This window comes from Aythya fuligula, chromosome 3, assembly GCF_009819795.1.
Source record: "Aythya fuligula isolate bAytFul2 chromosome 3, bAytFul2.pri, whole genome shotgun sequence".
NCBI lineage: Eukaryota > Metazoa > Chordata > Aves > Anseriformes > Anatidae > Aythya > Aythya fuligula.
In genome coordinates, this window is record NC_045561.1 from 79,654,874 (window position 1) to 79,668,604 (window position 13,731).

At 38.5% G+C, this 13,731-nt stretch overlaps 1 protein-coding gene across 8 annotated transcripts in view; it reads right to left on the reverse strand.

Annotated features, from left to right (window-relative positions):
• PTPRK (protein tyrosine phosphatase receptor type K) overlaps positions 1 to 11,760 on the reverse strand; it is a 325,563-nt gene extending 313,803 nt beyond the window's left edge. For all 8 annotated transcript variants that reach the window (XM_032184622.1, XM_032184624.1, XM_032184619.1 and 5 more), the window contains exon 1: positions 11,711 to 11,760. In XM_032184622.1, coding sequence (XP_032040513.1) covers positions 11,711 to 11,720 — 10 coding nt within the window. In that variant the 5' untranslated portion in view covers positions 11,721 to 11,760. The remainder of the gene's footprint in view (positions 1 to 11,710) is intronic.
• Positions 11,761 to 13,731: the final 1,971 nt, after the last annotated feature.

Consider the following 13,731-nt stretch of genomic DNA (forward strand, 5'->3'; position numbering starts at 1 on the left):
AAGCGATTCACGAGTTTGCACAAATGTGCATAGTAGGAGAAGGAGATGGAAGGTAAAGGCTGGGTTAGCACAACAACAACAACAACAAAAATAAGAGAAGTTTCTTCTGTTTGAATGTGATATACTTGTTAGTCCTTCATTCATGGGAATTGGTTAAGAGAAACCAAGAGCATGACAGAAATGCTTAGTTCATATTGTTTGTTGACTTTCTCTAAAATAGTACAGTATGTCTGATTTGTGTTTATACATGGCTAGCTTTTCTTTGTCAAGGGAGTTAAAAAAAGGTTTGACCTAAAATACAGCAAAAAGCTGTTATATCCTGATAACTACTTTTTTAAATAGACAAAAGATGAAGAGGAAGTTTTTATTTGTTTTTGTTTCTGTTTTTGTATTGTTGTTGTTGTTGTTTTTTTTGTTTTGTTTTGTTTTGTTTTTTAAGCAAAATTCTGAAGCAGCAACAAAATACTAAAAAATCCCTTGGTAATCAACATTTTGGTGCATACGTGTTCCACACAAAATATTAGATACATGAAACCAAGCATGTCCTCCCAGCACTGCACAATGCACATGTTCCTGAACCAGCACAGCTACCCCAGTGTTAACTCAATAACAGGTCGAGAGCTGAGCCTCATTTCCTACTTCAGGAACATGAAGTTAGCTGGTATATCTTTGGGTAGTCCTGCCTGGTGTACCTATTGCATTGCCTTGCAAGGGTAACTATAAATTGTGTACTTTCATCCATTTTTTCTGAAGCTATGATTTTACACTATAGAATAGATTGAAAGCTTTAGAACCTATTTCCTCATACACAAACCAAGAACTAAATGCATCTTTCCTTTCATTTTCCTTTCATAACATTAAGGGCAATTCCAAAACCATGCAGAAGGAGAGACGGGAAAGAGAATTTCATTGTTGTGCTTTTATAAGGCCAGCGTATTTCTTAATTATATCTCCACAAAGTAGCCCTGATAGGCTTTTCCCCCTCCCTCCCCCCCAAATGTGGTAGGACAGGTTTAAAATATCCGGGGAAAAAGTAGACTGGAGCTCTCACAGCTGTGTGGTAGAATATTTGTCTTCTATGTTTCTACTGATGCACAGAATCTGCTAAAAGGCAGTTATATCAAGACCTGCCAGGAACCTCCTTTCTTTCTGCTTACACTTGGCTAACTTGACCTGGGTAGTGCACTGCTGCATCTATCCTGCCTTGGTGGATGGCACAGGAACCAAACTTTAGCTTCCAAGAAAACTGGAGACAGATGGCTTTATTCATGCAGGTTCAACATCCTTTAGAGAAGACAGGCTCATACCCACACCACCAGCTCTCTGCTGGAGCCCTGTTGATAGCCACTGCCCACATGCCATTTTTTCTTCAAGTCAAACAAGAAAAGTGTTGTTCTACATCCACCAGAGCAATATATTTATAGCACTCCTCAAGCATAACTAAGCTGCAGGGCACGAAGGGACACTTCGCGACACAAGCACTGCTACAAGAGCATTAGAAGATTTCCCCATTTGGAGAGCAGCAAAGTTGAGGCAATGTGGCCACTACCTACATAAACAGAGAAAGCTATCAACACCCAGACCCAGGCTTCTCCTCAGAAGATGGCTTGCTTCAGAAAGAGACCCCGAAGAAAGCAGAATGCTTGCTATGTCAACAACAAAAAGGGCTCAAGCTCTTGCATGGAAGTGGAAGTAAACGAAACTGACACAGTAAGTACACAGACTGAAAAGAGGGCATGGGAAGAGGCACATATCCCTTCCTGTGAGGGTTGCCCTGTAAAATACTTTTGGACAGATGCAAGTGCTAGCTAGACTCATCTATTACACATACTCCCATTCATACCTCCTCTCACCAGAGTAGCAAGTAACTTTTGATACCTAGGCCACCTGAGCTTGTGACATAACTGACAACTCTGAAGAATGGCTTCTTGGAGGAGACAGAGGCCTTTAAGAGGGAGGGTACATGGCAAAAAATATTGCCATTTCTTCCCCCTTTTTCCAAAATAGTAACTAACGATGTAAAATGCAAATCAAAGTTAAAACGCATGATTTAACTCAAGTTTTCTTGCCTGCTAATTTTAACTACAGTTAAAATCTGATTAAAATCCACCTACCTTTGGACAGATGCAACACAGTTTGGAATGAAAAACTGCTTTGCATTTTAAAAGTTTTTTTTTCTAGTGGTTCATGTTCTTTGTGGATTTAATTTCTGAATGATGTTCTATAATCTCACAAAAATAAATTAAAGGGGATTACACTTTCAATTTCATGAAGAGATTGGAAGAAAGGAGGAGAACTTTGGATGTTCGTGTATCTGAGGCAGCAATGTCACCCATGCAAGATTCTGAAATTAACACAAACTTCACTTACAAGGTAAAACAACACAAATGCATCCATTCCCATATCCAGCATAAACCTATAAACCTGTTCCATCTCAAATAAATCTAATCACGTAAGTAACTGCCTCTTCACAACCTACATACTTGCAAATGAAGTTAGTGTGACCCTTAATACAAAGGATTTGCCTTTTCAACATACCTATATAAAAAGCCGGGAAAGGGAACAAAATAATCCCAGCCAGGATACCCCCTCCTCTCTCCCCTTAGAAAAGAAACATGCCTTACTCAACATAATGAGCTTGATAACGACTTGTACAGATACATGTTCAAATTATGACAGAAATGTCTTAATTAAAAAATCTCACTGTTTCCTTGACATAGTTGTTCATTAGCTCACCATGACTTAAAAAAAAAAAAAAAAAAGTTTAAATCTCAGTTCATTCTAAGTCTGTTCTGTAAAAAAATATAGTTTTATTATTACTGTAGCTTTTCTTACCATTAGCAAACATCAGTGATTGCTGCATCAGCATGGACTTACAGCAAAAGCACAAAAAGGAACCATAAATTACATACTGAGTGGCAAAAGGGTTAGAGCTCAGAAATCAATATTTAAGCAGACAGGACAATTTCAGATACTGCACATGAAAGAATGTGGAGGAGGGAGTATCGCTTCGCTTTTTTTATGGCTATTATTCAGCTGCCTGAAATTCACCTCATCTCACGTAAAGTTGTGTGTTTTGTTTTTTCCTTGTTTTTATAGACTTTACCTCTTCTACTGTTGGTGTTACCATTGTATGGTGCACAGGTAATTTAGGTATTTCCAGTTGCACAACAGGTCCTGAACTACAAGTGGGATTGTGAATGCTTTTACTCTGCCATAAATTCAAAGTAGCTCACAGCTTTGCTTACACTTCCCCAAGAGGCATCATGTCTGATGTGACTCAAGTGAAAAGTCCGTACAGGGATGGGGAGATAGTCCCTCAGATCATGAGGTACCCATCCACAAAGGGTTACTACAACACCTTGACCTCTGTTCATGGTATTTCTGAAGATTATTGCTGAGCAGTAATCTGCATCAGCAACCACTGGAAATTGCCAATTATATTACAGTCCCCCCGCTCCCCACCTCCATTTTGTCTTAACACTTCTTTTTCATACACCATCGTCTTACTCCTTCACTGCATTCCCCAACAGGGTGTGGGATCTATTTTTAGCTTTCTTTTTCTAACCAGCAACATGATTTCTTTTCCCTACTGCTAATCTGGCTTCTAGTATATCTCCTGCAGGCCATCCTGTAGTTACATTGTTGTTTCAATCTGGCATTCATTGGACTACTAAAAAATGATACATAGGTGAGTGGGACGGAAAAGCAAATAAGGTTTCCAGTCAGGTCAACCTACAGAAATGTCAAAGATAAAGAATAGAGCAGCCAAAAATGTGTGGCTGCAGTAGGAAGGAAAAGAAGGAAACCACCCAAACTTACACCAGATAGGAGAAGCCATGTAAACACAGAATAAGTACATGTACACTACTTGGCTTCTGTGGAAGAGTCCAGCCAAACAGTGCCAAACAGAAGGGACATAAATCACTAGATATGCTTATACCATGCCATGCTTTGTGGGCAGGAGCAAGTGAGCTGTGCCCATGCTCTGAGCCAAATGAAGCCCCATGAGAAGCAGCACTATCTAAGCTCATGCCTGGCCCTCCACTATGCTACAAAATAGCCAAATATCCAAAGGCGAGGTAAACAACTGTTACCTTCAGGAGGAATTTAAAAAAAAAGTCAGACTTTGAGAGAACACAACGGTAGGACAAGGGCACAACAGCAGTAGGCAGACAGTACTCAAAAGCTGGGCTGTCTTGTTCCTCTCCATTCAGGGAAGTAGGGAGAAACCAAACAAGTGCTATTCCTCAGCCACGCTTCAGGCTTCCAGCCTGAACACTGAACACTAAATGCCTCAATCTGCAACACCTTCTAAGCTGACAACATGCTATTCAAACTCTTTTTCCCTCAACGCTGAAAGGCTAGCACTATACCATTTTGCTTTTTGTCCACCCTTCACAACACTATCAAGATAGCAACTTCAGGTAACGCCACTTATGACATTCGCAGCTCCCCCATGCAGCAGCTGACTCCATAAACACCAATGAAACTTTTCCACATTTTGAGCCTGGGCTTTTGTGTAGCAGTGGTAAGAGCTTCCCAGAAATGGTCACAGTGATGGGCAGAGTGATTTGAATTTTTTGTGATGCTGACCACACTGCACCACGCTGCAGGGGGCTGCATCACGGGCAAGAATGCTGATGACTGCTGTGGTAACACCAGCACATGGTAATGTTTGTAACTTTTGGCACCAGTATGGCAGAGGTAGATTTGCCCAAGATTAACCTACTTCTTTGGAACTCTGAGGCAAACATGTTTTTCCACCTTGCTTTAACTTTTTACCCCAGATTCAGAAAAACTAACATGCTTCAGATACTCTACTAGGACAAAAAGGAGAAACGAAGGAATGGTTTTTTGGAAGGCAGCATTTTATGCAGCTTTTGTTGGTTTTCCCTATGCTCAAAGTAACAATCTGACAGGTTCTCAAATGTAACTGAGACCTATAAAATACACACATTTGAGGCATATAAGCAAGTAAAAAGAGAAGTTATTCAAAAACAAATTAGTTTTTTTGGAAATCAATTTTTCATAGAAGAAGAATTATGGTTGAACAAAATATTTTAACTTTAAAGGGAAAAAAAAAAGAAACCAAGTATTACTCTAGCAGCTGGCCTTGAAGGTAAAGCATACTTGCTGTATTTGCACAAAATAATCTTTTTAAAATGTTCTTTCAGTACCTAAAGGAAACAGAATAAATCCATCTGTGTCAATGAATGGAAAAACAGCACACACGTTACTTATATGAGTCATTTCTATTACTACAAAAACCTTACTTTTACTAATCCTATGTTGAAAGTTCCCGATTAAAAAAAAAAAAAAAAAAAAAAAAAAAGACAGCTTATCTAAATGTACAAAAGCACTGCATCAACTGTAAAGCCTTCCCTGTGCCCCTCCTCTCTCCACTTTATACCAAATTAAGCGTGCTTGAGAACAACAGGGAAACCTTGGAATTGGTCAATACATTGATTAATGCACTGTGCATAGCAAGCCAAATAAGATCAGGATGTTTACAGGTGTACTTTTGGTGTACATTAATTGCACTGCACTAACAAGGTAGGCTGCTTTCTGTTAAAGGTGCTGCTTACAAATAATACAGACAAGAAACCAACCATAAAGGTTTCTGAGTAAGAAGAGCAGTAAAATATGCTCTTTCTGATAACAGAAGTACATCAAATTATTTAGGCTCTTTAGTATATTGACTACTTAAACAGCACACAAATACCAGTTAACATTTGGTACCAAGGAGTGAGTGTATGAAGACTGCAATATGAAGGAAGACAAAAAAAAAAAAAAATAAAAAAAATCTCAGTTTAAATTAAGCATATCTACCCCATCACATAAAGCAATTTAAAAGGAGGAGAGAAACAGAAATTCTTAGCAGCCCCAAACACAGATCCAAGCTTTTACAGTTCATTTCATATGTAATGATCCAGATAAGCTTTCAATGGTCAAACTTTAAAACCACTACCTTCCTGAACTGCATTTGCCAATCCATGGATCAGTAAATAAATTCCCTTGTGCACAGTTTCTCTGATCTATTACCTTTATACTAGCAATGCAACCCATACAGCTGCTAAACCTTAGGAAGTTAGTAGTAATCTGCTCAGTGGACTGGTAAACTTTGTTAGTCTGTCTATTAAAATAACAAGACACCAAAAGTGTTCTGCTTGAACTTCACTCTTCTGTAGTGTAATACAGCAAGCTAGCTGGTGTCTCCATGGAAGAGCTCAGGAAACCATGGTAAGCTTAGTGTTCTCCACCTATTTGCAGAGCTCTCTTCTTTCAAAAGCCTCAAGAAACACATGGCTTTCACCAGGCATTGCTACCCCATTAACATTTGTCTTATGGCAACCATTCATACCCATACAATTTAAATTTATTTATGGGTTGGTGGTTTCATTTCTACAGGAGAAAAATCAGGTTTAAGTGAAGTAAAAGGCCAAAAGTCTCATCTATACGACCTACACATTACAGCTTTCCTTCCTGAGCCATGTTCATACAAAAATCTATATTAAAACACAAATTTCATGACCTTCTACCTCCCCTCTCTCATTTATACACTTCATGAACATGCTGGTCCTGTACAGAAATTCATTTTGGGTCATGCAGGTGACACAAAAGCTATTTCATTTCTGTAAAAGGCAGAACTTAAATGGTGCACAGCTGACCTTCCAGATCACAACAAATATCTCAACTCTAATCGTACAGGAAAATTAAAGTCACACGCAAATTTAAGCGTGTAATTCTTAAATTTCTTTCAGGCGCCCCAGAGGTTTACCTGACCCTTGAACCCACCCACAACTCTTTCTACAGCCACACAATGAACTGGATCAACGAACTGACCTGTTCCAAATTTATTTTTTTTTTCCCGAGTTATTATTTTTAATTCACACCAGTTCCTGACCCAATTTGCTGCACGATCACACACATGTCAGAGCAACTGGGAGCAGGAAGCAAACTGAGAATGCCTCTGGGAATGACAGGATACGGAAATGAGCAGCCACAGACGTTCTGCCTAAAACCCATATAAAAGTAATTACCATGAAAGTGTGGCCTAAGATTACTTGTCAACACACTTTTTCCCATTCACATTGCCCTTCATAGTGTATGTTCTCCATTCTGAGTTAACCATGCAGTCTTCCACTAGGGAGCCCAAAACTTCAGCCTAAACCTGAATCTTCAATTTTTTACCATTCAAAGCTGTTACGCTCAATACTTATTTATTTCCAAAGAGCAGTGAGTTTAGTTTTATTCTTAAAAATGGGCCAACATGCAAGGTCATAAGTGATTTCTGCAAAGTCAAAATTAATCCCTGCAATATTCTTTGCAGTAAAGAAATAAACTTTGCATTTGTGAAACAATCTAATACTAAGGCACATCTGTAGAGATTTAATTTGTTCTCCTTTAGTCATGCTAAACAGTAAGTGCAACTAAGGACTTCCCCCACTATGCCTAATTTATTTTCCTTGGATTTCTAGAACACAAAATTGCCATATATCCAATCTGGGAACATTATCCATCTGAAAGATCGGAAATAAGATGTCCGTCTCAGCACGCTGCTATTGTCCACTATAATTTAGACATTCCTCAAATTGCATTTGTATCCAGGAGGGTAATAGCCCTCACATTAAAAAAGCCCTTCATTAAGTGGCTCCCCATCATGCAGGCCATTACAGACTTTCATGCCCTGACCCTGCATAGCCTCAGAGTTATTCTGCTTTTAATAGGCAAAACAAACCCCACCTTCTCTATCTAAGGGTAAAACTATCAGTAAATATATTAACGTGGATAAAACCACCCCTTCACAAATCCCCAGTGACATACGAAAACACTATTATTTATGTAGTCTCCTATAAAATGAATTCATACACACATTATAAATACTTCCCTAATACAAATGGAAAAAATCCATATCAAAATTGGATTTCATCTTAACAGCAATCTCTAACTTCTATCTTGTACTGTACAATGTATAAAAGACATACATCTGAAAACCTATGCTTGCTCTAAAGGGCTTGCTTCAACATGCAGAAGATGTCTCTTCAGAATTACAAAGACCATCAGGTAAATACTTTGACTACATTTTCATCACTGTGTCTACAAAAATGTAATACTTGCCTCACACAAAAATATAACCTTGTCTCATACAAAATGCAGATTTCGAGTTGTGGAACTATTTCTACACAAGGAACTAGATAGACAGGCCACTGAACCCAGAAATTATGATGTTGGGAGAAGAGTGCGTGTTTTAAAGGTGTATGCATACTATAAAAGTATCCAAAAAACGGAATGGCATGGAGAAGGTGATTAGGAATCATATTTGCTCCCTTTCTGTTGCAATATAAGGTATCAACACACATCAGATAGAAATAGCACGTAAACCAATTGGTAAGAAGAGATGCTTCTCCCCATAATTTGTAACTAGTGTTGGCACTGTTACTGAAGCCCACCGTACGTTGTACAGGAACTCACAAAGAGTAAAACAAAGCTGTCAAGGAAAAACATGAATTCATTGAGAACATTAAAAATGACTGTTTCTGGTTGAGGAAATTCCTAAATACTGAGCAGCTGGGAACTGGGAGAGTATGCTAGGGAATTATTAGCACACAGTCACCTTTCTTCTACAGCCCTTCCCTAGGCAAGGTCTAATGGCCACTCTCAAAAGCAGCGGATCATCAGCTTGATCTAGCACAGTCACTTTTATATGATCAGATGTTTTCCAAGCTTTTAATAGGTAATCCAAAAGATTTTGTCATGTAAGCTGCAGTTCTAACCATTTACAAGTTGGTATTTAAAGCTGTATGCAACCGCCTGCCTTAACTATTCATTTTATTTCTAAATTAATCATCACGTGCACTTATTTTTCCCATAATAGGAGTTAAGTGGCTTTTGCCTTCACTCATAATTTGTGAAATATAATGTAGGTCAGTACAAAAAAAAAATCAGAAGTTGCTTTAATTACTCAGAAGTAATTATACTTGTCTTACCAATAATGATTACTATTACTACACCTGCAAAATGCTTTCCATTATGACAAGCTTTCACATTTTCACAGCACTCCATAACATGTGCCATTAGGTCTGAAATTTCCTATGATTTATCCTTCTCCAAAGGAAAACATTGAATTAAAACACTTCCTTGAATCAAAAGAAAATCATGAACTCTATACCCACATTTCTCCCTTTTTCCATTTTAACCTGTCTTTTTCTCCTTCCCCCCTCCTCCCAGCCCCCCTAAGACTTTCTGAATGTATTAAAGACTAAAAATTGACATTTGAAAATCGAGCATAATATTCTATGACTACAATGATTCTGGGTGAATCTGGTAAAGTTAGAGCCCTGAAAGCTGCACAGTCAGCATAAGGGCATTACCTTTTTACAAACTGTTAAAACAGTGCTCCTGCGGAGATAAAGCTGTACTGGAACATATATTTTTCCAGCTAAGGGCAAGGCTAGGACATTGGATTGGATTCCCAAGAGATATAAGAGATGAAGACTGTAAACACTGCAAAGGATGTCCACAGAGAGGACTTCAAAACAAGAATTAAGAGGCTTTGTGACCGTCTAAATGATTATATAGCCTGAGGAGAAAAGATGGGGAGACAACGGACTCCACCCTAGGACTTCAGTTTCTGCACTGCTCTGGGAAACCCATTTCTCCTCTCATTTGCACACTGCATGGGAAAAGTGGGCTAACTCTGATCCCTAGGAGATCCCTAGCTTCCATCAGAAGCATAGGAAAAAAAATAAAATTCAGGTAGTAGTTTAATTTTACCTGTTCCTTCATTACCACACCTTATTCTACTTAGATAACTTCTTGAGTAGTGCTGTCTAACCTCAAGTTTCAACAGTAATCAGGAAAGGTGGAAAAAAATGCATAGAAGATTATTACATACAGTTATTTTCCTTCTGCTTTTGCTTAAATCCTCCTACTGCTCCACTTCCTGCAAACCCACCAAAGAAATTCAATGCTTATATCAGAACTGTTACATTCTTTGATTTAATTTAAAATTGAAGATTGTACTACTTCAAACACAAATGAGGGATACAGCATAAATTTGCAGTCTGAAAGTGGTGAACTTCTTAATGGTATCTCATCAGATGAGACTGTTTGATCACTTGTAGTCTGGAATTCTAACCAAAAGAAAAAGCAAAAATCAGAGAGCCATTTTTGTATCTGTTTTAGATCATCTCCAAAACACTATACTGTCAGTTTTTATTAAGCAGCCACAATTTCACAGAGATGCTTAAAAAAAACAACCAAACCAAACCAAACCAAAACAAAACAAAAAACACACTTCCCCCAGAAGGATAGGAAGCATAGGAGATGGGTCTGTAGCAGAACTAAACAGAATTCAGAGAGCACCGTGTCATTTCCTTCTGAAGACCGTCTATGGATGATAGGTATGTTGTTTTGGAGATGCAAGAAGAAGCTATCTTGTCATTAGATTCAATCAAAACAAAAATCCTCAAATTGCTGTTCTTCCTATGCAAGATGTACCTGAAGCCTGAGAATACCAGATTGTGGATTTTTTTTTTTTTTTTTTTTTTTTTACAAAATGGTGTTTCCACGGCAATTAAAATAACCACAGCATTTTAACAGAGCACCTAACTCTGAAAAACGTAAACTGAAAAGTGACTATGTTTTGCCTTCCTAATGGAGATATTATTTTGAATTTGTTAATACAAGACCTTCAGCATCATGAAGGCAGATGCTTCATGGCTTAAACTCTTCCACACACCAACCTGAAGCACCAAGCACTCCATTAAATAAAGCATGGAGCTTGCTTAATACATTAACCTATTTTGTAAGACATAGGGCATGATAACAGCAGCTCGTGTCAGTGACTCCAAAGTAGGGGGAACCCAGCTACTTAGCAGTTAAAAAGCAAAATTACATATACTAACATCCATTAATAATCCAAAATAATACATAAAAAGCAGTGAAGAAATGGTGAAGAGGTTAGGTTGCTTCTGTGTGGCAACATTTCCCACTCCTCCTCCACACATATCTCTCTTCACAAAACCTTTTAGGTACAAATAAAATAGCCATGACCTTTTTTCCTCCTCTGCATGATTAATTACTTAATGTACTATTAATTGGAAAATGTAGCTGAATTTCAAATGCTTTCATTTTCTCAGCATATCATGCTGTCTGGGAAGCACCGATTAAGCTGTTCATCAAAGGTGAGCACGCAAGGTCATGTAGGCTGTACCTCTTCAGTTATTCATTACCTGTCCTAAATACTAATTAACAACAGCAATATTTCCATAAATCAAAGCTTTTCTGATTACTTTCAGATGATGAGCAGTTTGGATGGGGGAGGGGGCCACAACGATAGTATGGATTTTTGCATGTATCCTTTATTCTAATGCATGCCTGAATAATTCAATCAATACATTGGCTGTCATTTAAGACAGAATTTAACCATGAGTCAACAGGAATTACATGCAGAATAAAAAAGTTAACACTTCCTTTCCCTCTTCTTTATGTCCCCCCTCAACCCCACTTTAGAAGGGGGATTTCATCTAAGGTCTCTCAATTAACAAGATTTACTGTTATAATTATTAGTTTTATTTCTTCTTATTACCACCATTACAAAGTTTAAATTGGAAATCACAGAGCACAGCCCTGAGGCCATATTCAATGAGGTTCTGAAGTTTTTAATAGAGAAGCTTATTCCTTCAGTGTCCCTGGGGTTTCTCACCTTGAGGCATCTCAGGTGGCAAATAGTGAGGCTCTTGAGCGCTGACATGTACCCAGTCAAAGTCATCATACAAGTCTTGATGGTAATCACAGGGCCCAGGACCATCATCAAACGTACATCCCCCTAGGGAAGAAACATGTTATTAGTTACAATTGTATGGTTATTTAAAAGCAGAGATCTTTCAGGATTCATGCCGAGGTGTTGGACCTGTGCTCAGTACAACTACAGAGCCCACACAGCCCATGGCACAGCTCACAAGCTTTCCTGTGCAAAGCTCAAGTCTGCAAGCAGATCATCCATCACTGTTACTCTCTTTTTACATCTCTGCTTCCTGCAGCCAGTTTCTCCCAAAAGTACCTTCTGTCAGAGCAGGAAATCACAGGCTGTGTCCCTGATCCCAGGTGAAACCTGGCTCAACATCTGCAGGACAGAGAGCAACAGGTTGCCTGGACCAAGGGGAAAACAGAAAGCAATGGATGAGGCTAGGAAACTAATGGTGAAAATCAACAACCCTGATGCAATGAAAGCATACCAAGTCTAGACATCAAGTACAAGGATAAATACTGTGCCCAAAACAAAAGCAGTCAGGAAGTATAAGTACAGCTACATAGAAATGAAATAATTACTGCAGAATGAATTTGATAATCTTGCTTAATTAAATCAATCTAGAATAACAGAATGAAAATTAAAGGTGCTTTTTCAGGGTTACATAAACACCAGATATGAAAACCTTACAACAAAAGTTATGAGGAGAAGTGACAGGCAGAAAGAAGGAAAATAACATAAAAGATGGAAGGGAAAAAAAAATACATATATAACACGATAATGTGTCTGCCCTGTTTCAAGCTACATTTTCCAGTGAAAGCAATTAAGTAGGGTGAGAAAAAGAGAGAAGAAAACATGATGATCAGAAGAGGAGGTCAAGGTTTGAGACAGAAGAAACAAAAGAATCAAAAGAACCCAGTCAAAGAAAAGTAGAGCATAAACACAAGAAAATACAGATGTCATGCACACAACTTTGAAGCATTTATCTCCATTCATGGCAAGCAGCGCTTGAGTTTGCTCCTTCTACTCAAAGATAGCTGGAGAAACTGAAACAGTGAAAGAGAAAATACATAGCATTCATCTTTATTTAGGCAGTATTTTTAAATTCAGAAAAGAAGTTATATAAGAACTCAAGAGATAAACATCTCTTGGAAATCAGGGGAGACACTTCTTGAATCCTCTCCTCCCTGTCCTCAGTAGGTTGGGCATATCAATCCAAATAAGAGCTGTTACAACCAAAAACGCTCCTTTAGAAGAGTAAGTCAGAGGACACACCTGAAGAATAACAGGAACATTTGTTTTTACTCCACTGTCCATCTGACTTTTAAATACAAAATATGAAACAAATATTGCAGGTTCCAAGAACAAACAAAGACCATTATGGTAAATACCAGTGTCACCCTAAGATGAGTCACCTCCACACCACGTCTGGTGAGTGCTCTCAGCAGCCCACGCTACACCCCAGAAGAAAATGTGATGGAGGTGGGAAAGAGGGAGGATGACAATAACGAAGAACTACTGTCATTCCTGCTTACTGAACACACACAGATGGCCTGGAATGAGGACTGGCCAGAGAATAAGGAAAGGAGGACGGGGCACGTGTATCATCAGATTGAGAGTAAAATATTTTTAACTGCTCACAATGGAGTATTTAGCTTTCACATAAGAGGAAGAGAGTTTACAGAACCAAAGTGTTCATATTTGAGCATGTCCTTCTTACTTAGTTGTAGCAGCAAATCTAGACTGTGACAGTGTCCCCAACAGAGATTATGTTGCATCTTCAGTGAGAGAGAACTCAATTCCCACAGTTGTGGGATTCATTCAAAACTTGTCACTTTGAATTAATGACAAAACAGCCTAAGTTCTAGCTAATTCTACTTATCTGAAAACACTGTCAGATACTCATCCCAGGACGTGCCTTTGACTGCTTGTTAAGCAGTGTGTTGGCCAGTTAAGGATGCCTGGAGGGAAAAGAA